Source organism: Semicossyphus pulcher, unplaced genomic scaffold (assembly GCF_022749685.1).
Source record: "Semicossyphus pulcher isolate SPU_LCO1_2020_fin unplaced genomic scaffold, fSemPul1.0.p SCAF_25, whole genome shotgun sequence".
Lineage (NCBI taxonomy): Eukaryota > Metazoa > Chordata > Actinopteri > Labriformes > Labridae > Semicossyphus > Semicossyphus pulcher.
In genome coordinates, this window is record NW_027211699.1 from 10,914,120 (window position 1) to 10,930,697 (window position 16,578).

Consider the following 16,578-nt stretch of genomic DNA (forward strand, 5'->3'; position numbering starts at 1 on the left):
CATCGTCAGTGGCAGTTTCCTTGACAACCAGAAAGCGAAAACGAGGCAATAGAAAGAGAAAACGTGGCTGACGTCAGCTACCAGGAAGCACATGAAGTGCTGCCTTCAAAATAAAAGCAACATTTATAATTTACACCATGAGTCTCTACTCTTCTGTTGCGAAACGCAGCGGTGTCGGCTTTTATTTTGAAGAGCTGACGTGTGACTTCCTGGGGCAGCCGCTTTGGAAAATGAAAGTGAAGGGACTTCCACAGCACCAAAAAACTTCCCACGTGAACAAACACCAAAATAATTTTCATTTTAAAGGCTCATTCTGCTGTTTTTACTCCAAATATCTTTAAAAGTGAACTCACATCAGACACAAGATATGAAATGATAAAGAACAGGTGATTATAATCCATCCTGACAGAGTACATTTACTGCAGTACTCTCCTCAGCCGGACGTGCTTTTACTTCAGTTTCACACCTTTTCTGCACAACATTGTGTAGTTTTAATTGTGAGTCTGCAAACAGGAGTTAACTGTTCAATAAAGATTTATTCAAATTAACAATAAACATTGCATCTTTATAAATCCATAATCTTTGTGTGTGTGTGTGTGTGTGTGTGTGTGTGTGTGTGTGTGTGTGTGTGTGTGTGTGTGTGCAGGTGTGTGTAAAGGGAGAGTGGAAACACATTGGGACTTTCTGTCTTTCACTCTTCATCTATTTTCTCTTTCCTGTCTGTAATAAAAGTCTTGAACTCAGATCAGCAGCATGTTCACACACAGCTCAGCGTGCAGCCGCCGTCATCTCCATCATCTCCGTCATCTCCGTCATCTCCATCCTCTCCATCATCTCCGTCATCTCCATCAGCTCCACCATGTTCAGCTTGACCAGCCTGCTCTTTGTCCTCTGCAGCGTCCTGAGCCCCGCCCTCTGCTGTGATTGGCTCAGACACTTCGGTCACCTGAGCGGTGAATCTCAGAATGTCCTCGAGCTCATGGTGAGTCCAACAGAACCACACTGACTGCAGGTCCTGGAGGGGCTTCCAGGAGTCCATGAACACATTCCAGGAGTCCTTGAAGAGGTTCAGGGGGTCTTATATTTGTCCTTCTGAGGACCCGTAGGGGTTCACATGACTCTGTAGAAGTTTACACAGATCACAGCTATTTCATATATTTATATGTTAACATACTGTTTAAAGGTAATTGTGTTATCGTATATATTTACATTACATGCATTTATCTCTGTATTTATATATATATATGATCAAATTTAAAAGTGGACATAAATAGAAATAACTTGTGTTACATTTTCTGCTACATAACAAACTTTATGACTTCATATGTTTAAATATTTGTACAGTTTATTAAAATGAGACGCCAGATGTTGGTGCACATGTAGAGTGTGTGATGTGGTGAAATGAAGCGTCGTCTGTAATCGTGTCTTTATGTTTCAGGGCGGTCCGCTGACTGAGGAGCAGGGTCCAGTTCCCTTTCCATACAAACTCTACACACGCATGTGTAAGGCTGAGGTAATCAATCACCGATCAATGGATCAATCTCAATCTTTTTAAACTGCAGGTTTGCAGAGGTGATCACACTATTACATCATCTCCGTTGGCCAATCAGAAAGCTTGATGTCATACCTGTCTCTCTCTCTGCAGGTGGAGACCAAGTTGGTTTTCATCAGAGACAGTCTGAAGCAGATTGCTAATCTCTATCGCCATGAAAACCTCACCTCGGTTACCTGGGATACCGACAAGATGGATCAGTTCCGGGCGATCATCGACAGACAGACAGAGGAGCTCAACAGCTGTGTGAGTAGACAGACAGGCAGACAGACAGGCAGTCAGACAGACACTGTTTGTCCCTCACAGTTAAACTGAATCTTTCAGTGTTTGTTTCAGTGTCATATCAACGTCTTTCACTGCTTCCACTTCATTTCCTTTAATCTGCAACATTTTTACCAACAAACCCGGTGAAACAATCTGCCGTGTTTTTGTCTTCAGGTGTCGACGACCAGGCGAGCAGACAGGAAACTGAGAAACTACTTCAGGAGACTGAAAAGATGTACTCTGGACCGCACCGTAAGTACAAGTACTGTTGGAGTACTGACTGTAGTACTGTGTGTACAGGCTAACAGTATGAGTACTGACTGTAGTACTGTGTGTACAGGCTAACAGTATGAGTACTGACTGTAGTACTGTGTGTACAGGCTAACAGTATGAGTACTGACTGTAGTACTGTGTGTACAGGCTAACAGTATAAGTACTGACTGTAGTACTGTGTGTACAGGCTAACAGTATGAGTACTGACTGTAGTACTGTGTGTACAGGGTAACAGTATGAGTACTGACTGTAGTACTGTGTGTACAGGCTAACAGTATGAGTACTGACTGTAGTACTATGTGTACAGGCTAACAGTATGAGTACTGACTGTAGTACTATGTGTACAGGCTAACATTATGAGTACTGACTGTAGTATTGTGTGTACAGGGTGGCAGTGCTGCATGCTGGGAGCTGATCAGGAAGGAAACTAAAGAGCACCTGGCTCTCTTGGATGTGCTGGTGAACTCCATCAAAGCTCCAGGTGGTGCCTGAAGGAGGCGCTCTACACCGACTCAACAGCATCTCTGACACGTCTCATCAGCTGTGTCTGTTTTTACTCTATTCCTCTGTGAGAGACGTCTCTGCTAGTTTCTACTGTTGTTTTATTTATTTATTTATCATGTATTTATTTATGAACAAAGAGCTCTTCTTCTATTTATTAATGAACTCTGTTTTGTATGAAAGACTCTGAGTCTGATTTTTTACTTGAAAACATTTTGATAACTGACAAAAATAAAGACATTTCCTGCACCTTCGCGTTCTGTGATTGGTTAATGTCACGCTCTGCTGATCATTATGTTTGGTCTGCACTTCTTTTCAGAATAATAATATTTTCTCTTATTCAACATTTATTTTGAGATCTGTTGTTTGTTGTAGTCGAGGTTCAATGCTGAGAAAAGTCTCTATTAAAAGCACCCAGCACCACCCAGTATAACCAGTATAACCAGTATAACCGGTTTAATGTGAACATGTTTATTTGTCTTTTAATGATGAAATGATTTAATGCATCTTTGAAGATTAAGAATAAGACACACAAAAAAACGATGAAAGATTTATGAATTTATTGATCATTTGAAGACACATTAATGTAGTTAACTCAAATCAATAATCCTGCACTAACAGCAGTATGATAATAATAACACTGTATGATAATAAACTAGAAATGTGATGATGAATGAACACATTATAAACAGAACATGTTTTAACTCTGCAGTTTGTGTCTGTGGCCTGCAGGGGGCAGCACTGCCACCCTCAGTCAACAACAACTCTGTGAGGAAACGAGTTCCCCTGAAGTAAAAGTTTGTAACAAACTGTCTGAGCTTCATTTAAATAACTCTAATTAATATTTACAGACATAAAATCAGTTTGTTAAACTTAAAAAGGAGGGAAAAAAACTGAATACACTAAAATGATATTTTAATAATTATTTTAATAAATGATAATTTTAATTTTAGAAAACAACTGATTAACAAATCTTTTTCTGGCTCCTTCAAATAAACTTTTATATACATTTCTCATCTTTTTCATTTTATGTCTGAAAAATCCAAAAGTGCGTTATACACAGATTTATTTAATTTCATGAGCTGTCATGTTTTTTTTTAAACAAATTTATATTTCAGCTTTCATAATTTCCATTTAACAAAAGCAGAAGTAAAGAGCTAAATATGTTATTTGTCATGTCAGGCTGAATGAATTCACAAAAAAAGAAGAAATATTAGATCTGAGACTTTTAAATTTGGTCAATTTTTGTTTTAAATTATTTAAATGATGTTAAAAAATGTTCCTTCGCTCCTCTAATTACCTTATTTGTTTATTGTGTGTATTATTTTTCTGTTTCGACGTAATTAGTTACTCTTTTTTAATGCCTTTTAATCAGCTGCTATTTAACAAGAAATGATACATATTCCTAAGGTCAAACAATATTCAAGTCTCAGGTGCTTGTTGTTGCAGTGTTGCACCTCAGGGGGGCAGCAGTGATGGTAAATAATAAAAACAAATCCCTTGTTGAGACACAGGAAGTGGGCAGGGCTTCTGTCTAGCCACATGATTGGACATAGTTTGAAGGAAAGAATCCACTGTTGCCATTGAGAACCCCCTCACACCAGCCGTCGTCATGGCGATGTGTCAGGTAGATGGTGTCGCCCTCTGCCAGGGACAGGTCGTCAGGTTTGATGGCTTTGTAGCTGTACAGCGCCACCACTGGACAAACAGGAGAACTGCAGTTAGGGGAATTGCCTATTGTAATTTACACTTGTGATAAATATAATGTAGAAAAAAATGATATAAAAATATATAATGTATTTATTTAAAAATATATAGTAGTGGTAAAATCAGCAGTAGTACCTTTCTCAAGGTATTGTGGGGGGGCGTCGGTGTCGTAGTCCACTGGTGGAGGGAGGGGCGGCATGATGTCATCAAAACTACCCATATCCAATAGAAAAGGAGGAGGCGTGGCTGGTATCTCTAGATCTAAGAGAACAACACACAGGTCCTGTGAGTGACAGCTATGATGGGCCAATCAGGTTTGAGGAGGCGGAGCTTTGTCAAATTAAGAACTACAAGAACTGCAGCTGCATATAAATCTACCTCAGTCAATACATCTAACGCTGCTACTACCAGTAATATTAATCTAACTGCAGACCAACAGTTTGATTTCTTACCCAGGTGTTCGAGGCGCGCAGGTAAGCAGAGCCGAGGCGAGGAGGAAGAAGAGGAGGAGGAGGGCTGAGGAGGAGCATGGGGGGGAGGGTAGGGGGGGGGAGGGGGGATCATCACTGACAGACAGACAGAGAGAGAGTCTGAGTCAGTAATACACTGAAGCAGCAGCAGGGCGATGGTTTACTCAAGAGAACTACATCTGAGTTTATTCGCCAGAAAAAGTGATCATCTGTGTTCATAGACAATCTCTGAAACATGATCTGATCAAATAAAAGCCAGAACCTTCTCCAGGACCTGTACACCTGTCTCAAAGACATCTACAAGACCCAAATGACTCCTAAAAACCTCCTTAACTACCCAACCATCGCCTCAAGGACTCAAAGAACTCCTCCAAAAACTACTATGACCTCTTCAAGGACTACTTTAACTGTCATAAAGCTCTTCTACAGCATCCACAAGGACCCCTGAACATTCCTAAATGACTCCGAAATATTCAAGGATGTTTTAAACCTTCTCAAGGGCTACATCATTTTCTTTTAATGAACCAAAGAGTATCAAGATCTTTGAGAACTCCTGGAACATGTTATAGGCTGCCAAAAGCTCAAAGCATGTTCTTCAAGCAATCAGAGAACTAGTACCTCTAACCTCCTGAAGGATTCCAAGTAACCCCCTCAAGGACTCCAACAACTTATTCTACTGTGACCTCTTCAAGGACTGCTTGAGCTTTAATGACCTCTGAAATGAGTCCAGGAAACCTTCTCAAGATCCTTAAGAACACCTGAAATGTCTTATAGGCTGCCTAACACTCAAAGTATGTTCTTCAGATCCTCAGAGAACTTCCTCAAGGACACCTAGAACATACTTAAAGACCCCTGAGTCTTGAATTTCCCTCAATTACTCTTAGTACCACTTGTATCCTCGAAGACACCTGGAATCTTCAAGCTACTGAGTTTCTATTGGACGAAGGTGGTGTCCCCTGTCAGCTTACGTGATTGGACAGCAGGCAGGAAGAGAGAGCGTGTGTAGCGGCAGCGGGAGGCGGGGCCAGAGCGGACCCTCATAGAGAGAGAACGTGTGGTGGGGGGCGAGCGACGGCGGCGACTCCTCCTGGAAGGGAGGGTCACTGAAGAAAAACACCAGAGAAGTAGAAACTGAGCGAAAACACATCAGAAGAAGAAAGCAAGATAAAAACAACACAGAAGAAGAAACTGATGGACCAGAAATCTGTGAAAATACCAGCCAAGAAGAAACTTCAATAATAACATAAAGCAGAGAAGAAGAACAGACTGAGTTTGGGGCAGGCAATGTTAAATTGCAACATTTTTGCACTGGGTTTGGTGCAGTGGCTTCGTTAGCTGAATTCATCGCAACACATCTGTACACATCTCAATGTACATGCATAAGAAACAAGTTGGTAGCTAAAGGCTAACTGCTATTAGCTACCAGACAGTCAAAGATTACAGAGAGAAGCAGCAGTTTGTGTTTCTGACAGTGAAAAATGCTAACTAGCTTTAGCTTAGCATCCCAGCTGAGAACCAGCTTTGTTCACTTACTCTTTCTGTTCAATTACTCAACAACATGATCAGGTGATTTTATTTACAGACAGGTACCATCTATTTCCTGGCTGGGTGGAGGTGGAGGGGGCGGGGCTGGCAGTTCTGAGCCGTCACTGGGCAGCGGCGAAAAGCCACCATCATCAGGAGGGGGAGGAGGAGAGGGAAGGCTGCTCTCCTCCAGCACTGAGGAGACAGAGGTGGTGTGATGTCATCATGATGTCACCATTTGAGTACCACAACACACAACAGGGTGTTAAACGCAGCATCATTTCTGCTTCAATTAATATTTTGCAGCATTTTGTTGCAGCTGAACGCAGCGTGGTTTAATTAATCCAGACCTTTCACATGTTGATTAGATTTAACATGATCTCACCTGTCTCCAGGCTGAGGGGTGGGGCAGGGGGTGGGGGAGGGGCCAGGGACAAAGCATTGTCTACGGTCAAAGCTTCTGGGGGAGGGGGCGGAGCCAACGGAGCCACCATTACTCCCAAAGAATCAGGTGGAGGAGGGGGAGGGGGCAGAACCACCATTACTCCTGGTGAATCAAGTGGAGGAGGCGGAGGGGGCGGAGCCACTATTACTCCAAATGAATCAGGTGGGGGAGGGGGAGGAGCCACTATTACTCCAGATGAATCAGGTGGGGGAGGGGGAGGGGGAGGGGGCGGGACAGAGGTGACATCCATAGCTGAGATTCCATTCCCTACAATAGGAGGAGGAGGCGGGGCATCATCCAGCAGAGCGGTGATGATGTCACACTCAGGCGGGGGCTGGCAGGTGGTGGGGATGGTGGGCGGAGCAACCGGTGTCCCAAAACTGGAGCTGAGAGGGACAGAGATCAAAAAATCTAAAACAGTGATCAACTCGACGAGAGTTTTGAAAAACTTTACAAATACGTATAAATATAAAGTCAAGGAGACGGCAGGTGTAACCGCCTGTCACCAGCTGAAATGAACCCTGTTTCTAGACCATCGACTATATATAACAAGTGGGCGTGGCCACCTTGTTTCAGCAACTTATTTGTAGACGGTCGTTGCCATCTCATGACCATATATGGACAAGAGGGTGAAACATCACTACAACTCTATCCTCATATACTTGTCAATCACAGGTAGCCCCGCCCTAACCCCGCCCCTCTTCCTGGTGTGTGTGACTCTCAATGGGAGCATCAGTGACTAAATGAACATCATGCTGTGCTGAAGAAGACTTGAAACTAGAGACTGAGACCATAAAGTCATTAGGAACATGTTTACTGAGGGAATACATCAGGAGAGGAGGAGGAGCATGTTCTCATAGACTTCTATAGAATAAGACTTCCTTTTGCTGGACATTAGAAAGAGTGCAGGTTTATGACACTTCTCTTCTACAGTCTGTGTTGTAACCTGAGTTTGAAGAAGTGAAACCAGACTGAAGATCTGATGTACATGAGCACAAACTCAGGGTCATTACCCGCTGACTGGGGGCGCCACTGGGCACTGGATCGGCTCCGGGGGTTTGTTTGACCTGAAACACACGCACACAGAGACACAACACACACACACACACACACACGCACGCACACACAGTCAGACTTCCTGTTTGAGATGTATGATGTGAAACAGGAAGTTGTCAGTAAAAGAAACACAGCAGAATAAAACAGAACCTGGTGGAGGCTCCATGTTTCCGGATGGTTCCTGTTCGTTCCGACTGTTTCCCAGAGACCTGGGGGGTATCGGGGGGGCAGAGACATGAGTGTGTGAGCATCAATAGAGCCTCTCAGGCCTCAGCAGCTCTAATTAGTCTCTCTAAACATTTTCCCACGCTCAACAAAGCCTGCCTGTCTCTGTGTGTGTGTGTGTGTGTGTGTGTGTGTGTGTGTGTGTGTGTGTGTGTGTGTGTGTGTGTGAAAACAAGCACTTCCTCATTAAAGCAGCAGCAGAAGAAAAAAGAATAAAATGTAGATTAAAGGACAGTTACACTAGTTTTTCAATCTCTCTAAGGAGTTTGATTCTAAACAGACAATAGAAGATCTTTGTTGTAGTCAGACTCACACTGTTCAGACGTGCTTTAGAGGATATTTGCTGCGTTAGCTTGTAGCTTGTAGCTCAGAGTCAACATGAACTGTTTCCCTACCTGCTTGTCTCTGAGTTGTATGTCTGAAAACCTGGAGATCCACTGGGCCTCAGTGCCGCAGTTCAAAATATTTAGTTTGCAGTACAACCGTGTACAGCACAAGCCCGCTAAGCAGTTTGCAGTAGTTTGTAAGAGTTTGAAGGCATAAATGGGAATACCCTATACAGTTTGCACTGGTTAGTTATAATGTATAATGGTACAGTTTGCTGTAGTTTATAAGAGCCTTCAGTAGTTTGCAGTCGTTTACAGTACTTTGTTAGATTCTGGAGTACTTTGAAATCGTTTGCAGTAGTGAACAGTTTGAAGTAGTTTGTTCAGTTTGCAGCACTTTGTAGTAGTTTGCACAAGGGTGCAGTTTGTATTAGTTCTCAGTATTTTGTCAAGTTGTAGTATTTTTCTGAAGTATTTTGTAGTCTGAAGGAGTTTGCTGTAGTTTATAGTAGTTGCAGTGGTTTAAATTATCTTGTTAGAATTTGCAGTATTTTGTTTTAGTTTACAGAAGGGTTAAGTTTGCAGTAGTTTGTAAGAGTTTGCTTTAAGGTGCAGTTTAAGGTAGTCTGTAGCAGTTTGCATTAGTTTACAGTAGTCTAAGTTGCATTATAGTGTACAGTTTGCTGTAGTTGGATCTTGCAGTAGTTTGCTGTGTTTGTTGCAGCTTGCTGTAGTCTGTAGAAGTTGGCAGTTGTAAACATTATCTTGTAGTTGTTAATAGTTAGTAGAAGGATAAAGTTAGCAGTAGCTTGTAAGAGTTCTCGTTAAGGTACAGTTAGAGGTAGTTTGCAGTAGTTTGCAGTAGTTAACAGCAGTTGTCGTAGTGTGATTAGATTCTGCAGTGGCTTGAAGTAGTTTGTTAGAATTTTACAGAGTTTGCTGTAGTTTTTAGTAGTTTGAATCTGTTTGTGGTGGTCCGAAGCATTTTGCAGCAGTTTGCAGTGTTTTGTTGTAGTTTGCAGTAGTTTACAGTATTACACAGTCTGCAGTAATAGAGCTGCAGGTCTGAGACTCACAGGAGAAAACACTCAGAAAATGAGCTCACACTGAAGAGAGGCGGTGTCACTTCTGTTTCTGTGGTTCTTTGCAGACACAGACACTTCCTGTTAGCATCGACTCACCCCACAGAGCCAGAACAAAAACTTCACTTCTGCTTTTATTTTTCAGGCTTCTTCTTTTTGGCTTTTTTCAGCGTCTCTGAACGCTGCTTTGTTTATTCTTGAAATACTGCTGATTCACAACAACTGATATAAGTTCAACACGGGGGGGCTTTTATAATATAACGACATAATTGAACAATTTTACAGGAAGTTGAATTTTAAACCAGAATGTTTAAATGTTTACAGTTACAGGTGGACATTCTGAAGCGGTGGGCTAGAAACACAAGACAAAACACGGCCAGTCCAGTTAGAACATGTGCATGTGCCTGAGATACCTTCATGCCGTGGCCCAGGCCGTCGAGCTGCTGGTAATTGATTGGTCGGCGGCTGTACGGTGGGCGGGGCTGTGTGCCAGCAGAAGGTTGAGAAGGAGGAAGGATCTTGTGGCTGCGTGGGACTCGTCGCACCGCTGTGAAGACGCCGATTTCTCTTCGAGCAACTTTCTCTTTGTGCATCTCCACCGTCTGAGGAGCACGAGGAGAAACGGAGAGCATCAGCACAGCAGAGGAATAAAGATTAGACAACAGAGCGTTCAGAACAAATGTTCTGTTTAAGTTTCGCCTGAAGTCGCTCCTCTTCTCCCTCGATACGTGCAGTTTACATGCTGAAGGTGTAAGCATCATTACTCAGATTAATGCTGTTTTCGGAGGCACCATGAACACATCATGGAGCTCCTGTCTTCATTAGCAACATTGTAGACAGAGCAGGGCCAAAGAACCACAGCGTTGTCTGTCAACTGCTAGCCCTCCTGCAACATGCTATGCTAACATTAGCTTGTCGACCTACAGACGTGCAGCTAGTAGTGGGGGGAAGACACCACCTTGGAATGAATGAATAAATAAGTTTAAAAAGGCACTTTAAATCTTTAAATCAGCCGTCATAGTTTTGTTAATGACAGTAAGTGAACACAAAGCAGACGGAGAACAGAGGCTCCAGTCATCCATCCATTCATTCATTCATTCATTCATTCAGACAGACCCTGATGGAGAGGAGGCTATTATCACACACAAAGACACACACACACACACACACACACGACCTGGATCTGTATTCTCAGCACAAAGTAAGAAACAGTCAGAGGGACCCTGCGCTCATTTAAACATCAGATCAGATAAATTATGACGCCTCACTTCAGAATAACAGTAACAGCCTTCAGTGTCAGTCATGTGACATTATTTGTTCACACTTTCTGATCAGCTGTCGTCACTCTGTCGTTGTGTCTCTAACACACAGCAGCTCACACACAGTCGCTGTTATTGTTATTGTAGATAGGGTGTTCGTTATTGTGGTTTTTGTGTTTGTTAGTGATGTTTCTGTTGTTTTGATTGTGGTTGTTGTTAGCGTGTTGTGGTCCATGTTCTGGTTGTTGTTGTCATGGTTCTTCGGCGATGGTTGTTGTTGTTAGTCTGGGTTTTATTGTTGTTGCTGTCATTGTTGTCGTGGTGAGAGTTTATGTGTGATATCCTGACATAACGTCAAGTAACAATGGATCCTACACTTCCCATGATGCATCAGGATAGTTTTAGTGATTAGCGAGCTTAAAAGAGAGGCAGCTTATTGATTGATTCTTTATATTGATTGGTAATAATCTCAGGTTTTTAAGCATCAGTCAGTGGGGTTGGAGGGCGGGGCTTACCTGGCCAATGAGGTTGATGGAAGACTCCATGTGGCAAAGCTGATTGGTCTGAGCGTCGAGCAGACTCAGTACGCTACTGGCCAGAGTGCTGATCTGGTAGGCAACGCTGGCCAGTGATTGGGTGGTGAAGTTCTTAGTTTCCTCCAACGCCTTCAAGTTGCCATCACCTGACTGACACATCGAACAGGAGGGGTTAGCCTAGCATAGCACAAAGATTTGAAACGGGACACTGTTGGCTTAGCTTAGCACAATGACTGGAAACAGTGGGAAAAGGGTTAATCTAGCTAAAAACAGTGAGTGTAAACAGGAGGAAACTACTAGCTTAGCACAATAACTAGAAATTGGTTTGCTTAGCTTAGCAAAAACACAGGAAGCAAAGGGAGGCTGCTTGCTTAGCACAGAGACTGGAACAGAGGAAACTTGATATAGTGCTAGGACTGGAAAGAAACCTTTAGCTTAGCAAAAGGACTCGAAATGTTAGCTTAGCAAAGAGACTGGAAACAGAGGGAAACTGTTAGTTTAGCTTAGGAAAAAGGTTTGAAATGGGGGCATCTTTTAGCTTAGCATAGCACATTGACTATAAAAAGGAGATCTGTCAGTTCAGCTTGGAACAAAGTCTTTAAACAGGGGAAACTGTTAGCCTAGCTTAGCAGAATGGAAACTCAATGAAACCCTTGGCTTTGCTTAGCATAAAGACGGGATGGGGGAATTGTTCATTTAGCTTAGCACGACAACTGGAAAATGGTAAAAATGTTAGCCTAGATCATGTAGCTGTTGTAGCAGTAGTATTTGTTATTGAGGTAGTAGTGCTAGTTATTGAGGTAGTAGTGCTAGTTATTGGCGTAGTGGTTGTAGAAACAGTCTGCACTCTGCAGCAGCACTGACCTGTATGTAGTTGTTGTAGCAGTAGTCGGCCACGTTCAGCAGGTTGTCGTAGTTTTCCAGCAGAGCTTTCCGGGCGTTCGGCGCCTCCTCCATGATCTTCATCACCTCCTCCTTAAAGTTTTGCTCCTTCATCGCTGCAACAGACACACATTTGTGTTTTCAGTCCTGAGTTATGACATCACACATTACACGATCCAAATGTTTTCAAGGACTTCAAAAGTCCCACGGAACATCCAGGAACTTTACCAAGGATCCCTGTGAGCTTAAGGTGGTTTCCAGGACTCTTGAATGGACCCCTAACCCCTTTAAATATATTTCCAGGACTGCTGATGTGACCTCTAACCTGTACTCGATCTCCTGCTGTGCTTGCGGGACTTCTGATGTAACCTCTTAAAAGACCTCCTGAATTCGTCTCCAGGATTATTAACCCTTACCTTTTGAAGGCATCCTGGATTTGCTTCCAGGATTCTATCATGACCTGCAAGCCACTTATTTTAAACAGAACTTTTATTATATTCTAAGATTCTGTTAATAAATATCTATAAATATTTGTTGGCTTGTTTCCTGCCTGACACAATCAGATGTCTCACTCTGAGGTAGTTTTACTGAACAGCAGTTTTGTGCCTTCATGCTTAAGTTTGTTGAATCGATTAAACTATCTAATAGTAAAATGCTGCTTGCATGTTTCAGTTATAACTTAGTAATAAAATATACAATAATAAAACTCTGGCAGAACAGGTGCTTTTACTTTGAAACTTCAGATGTGTTAATAATACTTTTACTGAAGTAAACGATGTGAATACTTTCTCCATTTGAAAAGTTCTGGAGTAGAAACTTCAGCAGGAAACCTGAGCTCGCTCTTTTCAGGGACACAGTTTAGAAATCAGCATCTTTAAATTAAACTCTTCAACAGAACAGAAAAAAACGTATCTAAACTTTAAAACTCACCGGAAGCTGCAGAGAAGAACAAGTAATCCGCAGGAACAGTTTGAAGTGACACTCCTCACGTGTCTGTCGATCTGTCTTCATTCCCGTCAGACTGACATCAACCTGCAGCTTCACTTGTTCCTCTGCTGCTTCGACCCCGTATTCGAAGATCCTCGCTGCTGTTCAAGATGCCTCACTCTTCGGCAAAACTGAAACCGCTACATGGACCCAAAAAACAGCCTTAAAGTAACCATGACTCTTTCTTGTAACTGAACGCGAGCTGGAACCCCTTCAAGGACCCATGTAGTCCATTGAAGTCATATAAACATCCTTGATAACTTTTAACAAACGAATATAAGGGCTACAAAGGTCCTTGAAATTGATCCTTACAGTCTTTATGTTTCAAGGATGCCTGTGACAGATTCCAATGGTAATGAAAAGGATTCAAGAACTCCTTTAAATTAGTTTTCAGGATGGCTGTGAGGGCAGGGGGCTTAATGACCCCTTGAATGATCCCTGAAACATCTTGCCTGGCCCCAGGACCCCTCAAGGACCACAGAGGCCGTCAGCTGTAGAGTGAGAAGTTTTAGACTCAATAAACAAGTTCAGAGTGAGACCTCTTGCCTGTGTTTTCACCTCTGTGTTAACCTGCTCAGCTCAAACCACTTCCTGTTTCACATCAAAGAATTAACCTTCAATAAACTCAAGTTAGAAAAAATGTGGTGTCACACCAGAGTCCGTGCAGTACTAGAATAAATTATGCGTATATTAAATACATCAAAATATTATTATTGATAGTAATTATACTGAACACAACATTTTATACTCAACGACAGATAAACTACTATATTTTATTGGAGTATTCTTCTTCTGTGGTTTTAATATTTACACTAGTTAAAGCAGTTTAAACCTCCACAGAGTCTCTGCAGCACCACCTGCTGGTCACACTGGGACCAACACATCAGACACCATAAGAAACTGAAGAAATCGATCACTACTGTAGTTTTAGCTATTTTTAATATTTATTTGTAGCTGTGTAGGTGGAGGAAAGAGGAGCTTATTTCCTCTGAATCTCTTTTGTGCTGTTTTAAAGGAAATCAAAAGAGACAAAAAACAACCAAAATAAAGGTACTTCCTGTTTATTCTGACTGTTTTTTAAAGTTACACAAACACAGAAACAGAGAGACAAATAAACATGAAAATGTGATGTTGAATTTAGTTTTATGTTTGTTTTTATTAAAAGAGTGTGCGATGAGAAACTGTTTTTGGTGAACTCATGAAGAGTTGTTGCTCGGGGCGATGGGGTTCCAGGGCTGCTTCCGTGGAGCGCCGTCTTTGTCCTTCTTCTCCAGAGGCCTCAGGTGGCATGACAGGACCAGGTCTCTGAGAGACACAGACACGTGTAAGACAGGGCCCGGAGCATATTTAACTGAAGGACTCTCGGGACGTCTTGAAGGAGTTAGCTCAGCCCTTTAAGTATCCTGCAAATCTGAAATGTCTGTATTGAAAGAGTTCTGGGATCCTCCAAGCACCTTGGATTTTTCAAGGACTCTTTCAGTGTCTTGGAGGAACCCAGAAACCTTATAAAACATCCTGGATGTCCTTTAAAAGGTCCTGAGAGGCCTCGTAGGAGTTGTAGTAGATAAGTCCTGGAAACTCTAAGGTGACCCCTGACCTTTTGAAAGCCTCTTGAAATATTTTCAGGATTCTGCTTTGACCGCTGACCTTCCTGGAAGACTTCCAGAAATAGCGATAACACTAACATGTTAACAGCCTCCTGAAAGTATTTCTAGGATTCCTTTTATCAGATGGCTTATGTGTTTAAGGCCTCCAGGAGGTCTTTTCAAGACTCCTTATATGACCTGCTGGGAAGTGTTTCCAGGATCCCTAGTGTGACCTCAAACCTGACTTCTAAGATTACCATACTTAGTTTCGTCACCAGGTCTCCTGATATGACTACTTGCCTGTTTCGGGCTTCCTGGATTTGTTTCCAGGACTCTTATAACGACCCCTGACTTATTTCATGCCTCCTGGAAGCTTCTCCAGGAGCCCGGAGTTACCTGAACTGGCTGTAGGACACCCTCTGGCTGACCGCTCTCAGTTTAGCGTCGTTCTCCCGCTTGTATCTCTGCTCAGACTCGATTGCCCCCTGCAGCTCTCTCTCCAGCGCTGAGAAGTCGATGACATCACCCTGTGAGCTCGCCATCGCCTGATGATGTCACACAGGTACAGTTATACACGTTGTTAATTTAATTTGTTGATCCATAAACAAATGTTTATAGACTCACATCCTTCTTGTCCTTTTTTTCTATTGATGTTGCTCTATTAAATAAATTGCATATTTCTAATGTCTGGTCTTATGTATTTATTTTAAGATATTAATTTAATAATAATGACAAATATTTATTTTTATAGCACCTTTCTGTGCCATAGAAATAAGTGCTTTACAACCAGCTTAAAATAAATACAGACAGACAGACAGACAGACAGAATGAATGAAATTCAGAAGTACAACGTATTAAAATAATAATTTATTCAGCGATAAAATAAAACTTTAAAACAGGTCTTAGTTTTGATTTATTAAAATGAATTATTATCATTATCTGTGCTAATTTAATTTAATGAATAATATTAATATTATACTTATATATTCTTGAATTGCACTGTGTTGTGTGTACATCTTTGTGTTATTTGTCAGTTTGGTTTCTTCAATAAGATATTAGAGAGATTTTTACTGTGACGGTACAGGTTTAATTATCGATAACTTGTGATAAGTTTCTCTGATTAATATGTTGAAAAGCTGATCAGATGATGTTTGAGAGATGTTGATCATTCTGTATTGTAAAAAAATATTTATACTTTCCTGCATAATGAGTGCTTTTATTTTGTTGCTAATACTTTTGTACTTTTACTTTATTTATCTTTGTATACAGGATATTTTACTTGTAACAGAGTATTTCTACACTGTTGTCTTATTATTTGTAATCCAGATGTGAACTTCCCGCAGTACTGCTGGTAAATGATGACTTTATTTAAACATTTTTAAACTTCTTGTTATTGAACGCAGCTCCATGGCTAACGCTAGCTCCTAGGCTAAACCAGAAGAGCTAAAACGATGACTTAGCTCTGTTAATAACTGTTAGCTTCCCGGCTAACACCATTGAGCTGCTGTTAGCTTCTCGGCTAACTGCGGCTAACATAACATAGTTTTAATTTGAAGGTTTTACCTGAAGTAGCTTGATTTCCTCGTGCTGACGCTCTGTTCTGTGTTCAGATTTCTTCAGGTTCCCCGCCAGTCATACAACAAACTGTCTCCATGACGACGGGCTGCCGGTCCGCGCCTGCGCACTGCATTTCAGTGACTGCGGAAGCAGTCGGAGCAGGTCCATGCTGAAAGTGAAATTGAGCTGATTTAACTGAATTTTTCTTTGATATAATTCAGTATGATTGTTTTTAGTGACATCGGATCTGTTCCAGGAGCGATTTTTCAGGATATAAGTGTAAATAAAGATAAAGAACACAAACTGTTCAGAGGAAAGATGACGCTCTTACTGGCTGCTCATAAGG

The 16,578-nt window shown here is 41.8% G+C and overlaps 3 protein-coding genes across 4 annotated transcripts; 1 reads left to right on the plus strand and 2 right to left on the minus strand.

Annotated features, from left to right (window-relative positions):
- The first annotated feature begins 859 nt into the window (after window positions 1-859).
- LOC138604436 (interferon a3-like) lies at window positions 860-2,581 on the plus strand. The gene is made up of 5 exons (XM_069676368.1): window positions 860-982; window positions 1,439-1,513; window positions 1,646-1,798; window positions 1,991-2,068; window positions 2,477-2,581. The coding sequence occupies exons 1-5, from the start codon at window positions 860-862 to the stop codon at window positions 2,579-2,581; spliced, it is 534 nt and encodes a 177-aa protein (XP_069532469.1).
- A 554-nt stretch (window positions 2,582-3,135) lies between these two features.
- On the minus strand, window positions 3,136-13,118 carry abi3a (ABI family, member 3a). Of its 2 annotated transcripts, XM_069676366.1 has the most exons (12): window positions 13,033-13,118; window positions 12,085-12,218; window positions 11,200-11,370; window positions 9,839-10,027; window positions 7,943-8,001; window positions 7,750-7,803; window positions 6,677-7,122; window positions 6,358-6,486; window positions 5,736-5,870; window positions 4,750-4,863; window positions 4,433-4,558; window positions 3,136-4,288 (listed from the first exon to the last, which is right to left on the minus strand). In XM_069676366.1, exons 2-12 carry the CDS (start codon window positions 12,214-12,216, stop codon window positions 4,125-4,127), a joined length of 1,719 nt encoding a protein of 572 aa, XP_069532467.1. In that variant the 5' UTR covers window positions 12,217-12,218; window positions 13,033-13,118; the 3' UTR covers window positions 3,136-4,124. The 2 variants fall into 2 exon arrangements, with proteins under 2 accessions (XP_069532467.1, XP_069532468.1); XM_069676367.1 differs by lacking the exons at window positions 4,750-4,863; window positions 5,736-5,870.
- A 1,167-nt stretch (window positions 13,119-14,285) lies between these two features.
- Window positions 14,286-16,285, minus strand: dnaaf19 (dynein axonemal assembly factor 19). Its single transcript, XM_069675756.1, has 3 exons — window positions 16,239-16,285; window positions 15,072-15,220; window positions 14,286-14,394 (listed from the first exon to the last, which is right to left on the minus strand). Exons 2-3 carry the CDS (start codon window positions 15,215-15,217, stop codon window positions 14,286-14,288), a joined length of 255 nt encoding a protein of 84 aa, XP_069531857.1. The 5' UTR covers window positions 15,218-15,220; window positions 16,239-16,285.
- Between the last annotated feature and the right edge of the window lie 293 nt (window positions 16,286-16,578).

Excerpts from the sequence above, each read along its gene's own strand:
- LOC138604436 (XM_069676368.1), top strand. The coding sequence starts at position 860 with ATGTTCAGCTTGACCAGCCTGCTCTTTGTCCTCTGCAGCGTCCTGAGC. Across the intron at positions 983-1,438 it reads AGAATGTCCTCGAGCTCATG|GGCGGTCCGCTGACTGAGGA; the intron begins GTGAGTCCAACA and ends TTTATGTTTCAG. Across the intron at positions 2,069-2,476 it reads GATGTACTCTGGACCGCACC|GGTGGCAGTGCTGCATGCTG; the intron begins GTAAGTACAAGT and ends TTGTGTGTACAG.
- abi3a (XM_069676366.1), bottom strand. The coding sequence starts at position 12,216 with ATGAAGGAGCAAAACTTTAAGGAGGAGGTGATGAAGATCATGGAGGAG. Across the intron at positions 11,371-12,084 it reads GCTACAACAACTACATACAG|TCAGGTGATGGCAACTTGAA; the intron begins GTCAGTGCTGCT and ends TCGATGTGTCAG. Across the intron at positions 4,559-4,749 it reads TGCGCGCCTCGAACACCTGG|ATCTAGAGATACCAGCCACG; the intron begins GTAAGAAATCAA and ends TTGTTCTCTTAG.
- dnaaf19 (XM_069675756.1), bottom strand. The coding sequence starts at position 15,217 with ATGGCGAGCTCACAGGGTGATGTCATCGACTTCTCAGCGCTGGAGAGA. Across the intron at positions 14,395-15,071 it reads GTGTCCTACAGCCAGTTCAG|AGACCTGGTCCTGTCATGCC; the intron begins GTAACTCCGGGC and ends TGTGTCTCTCAG.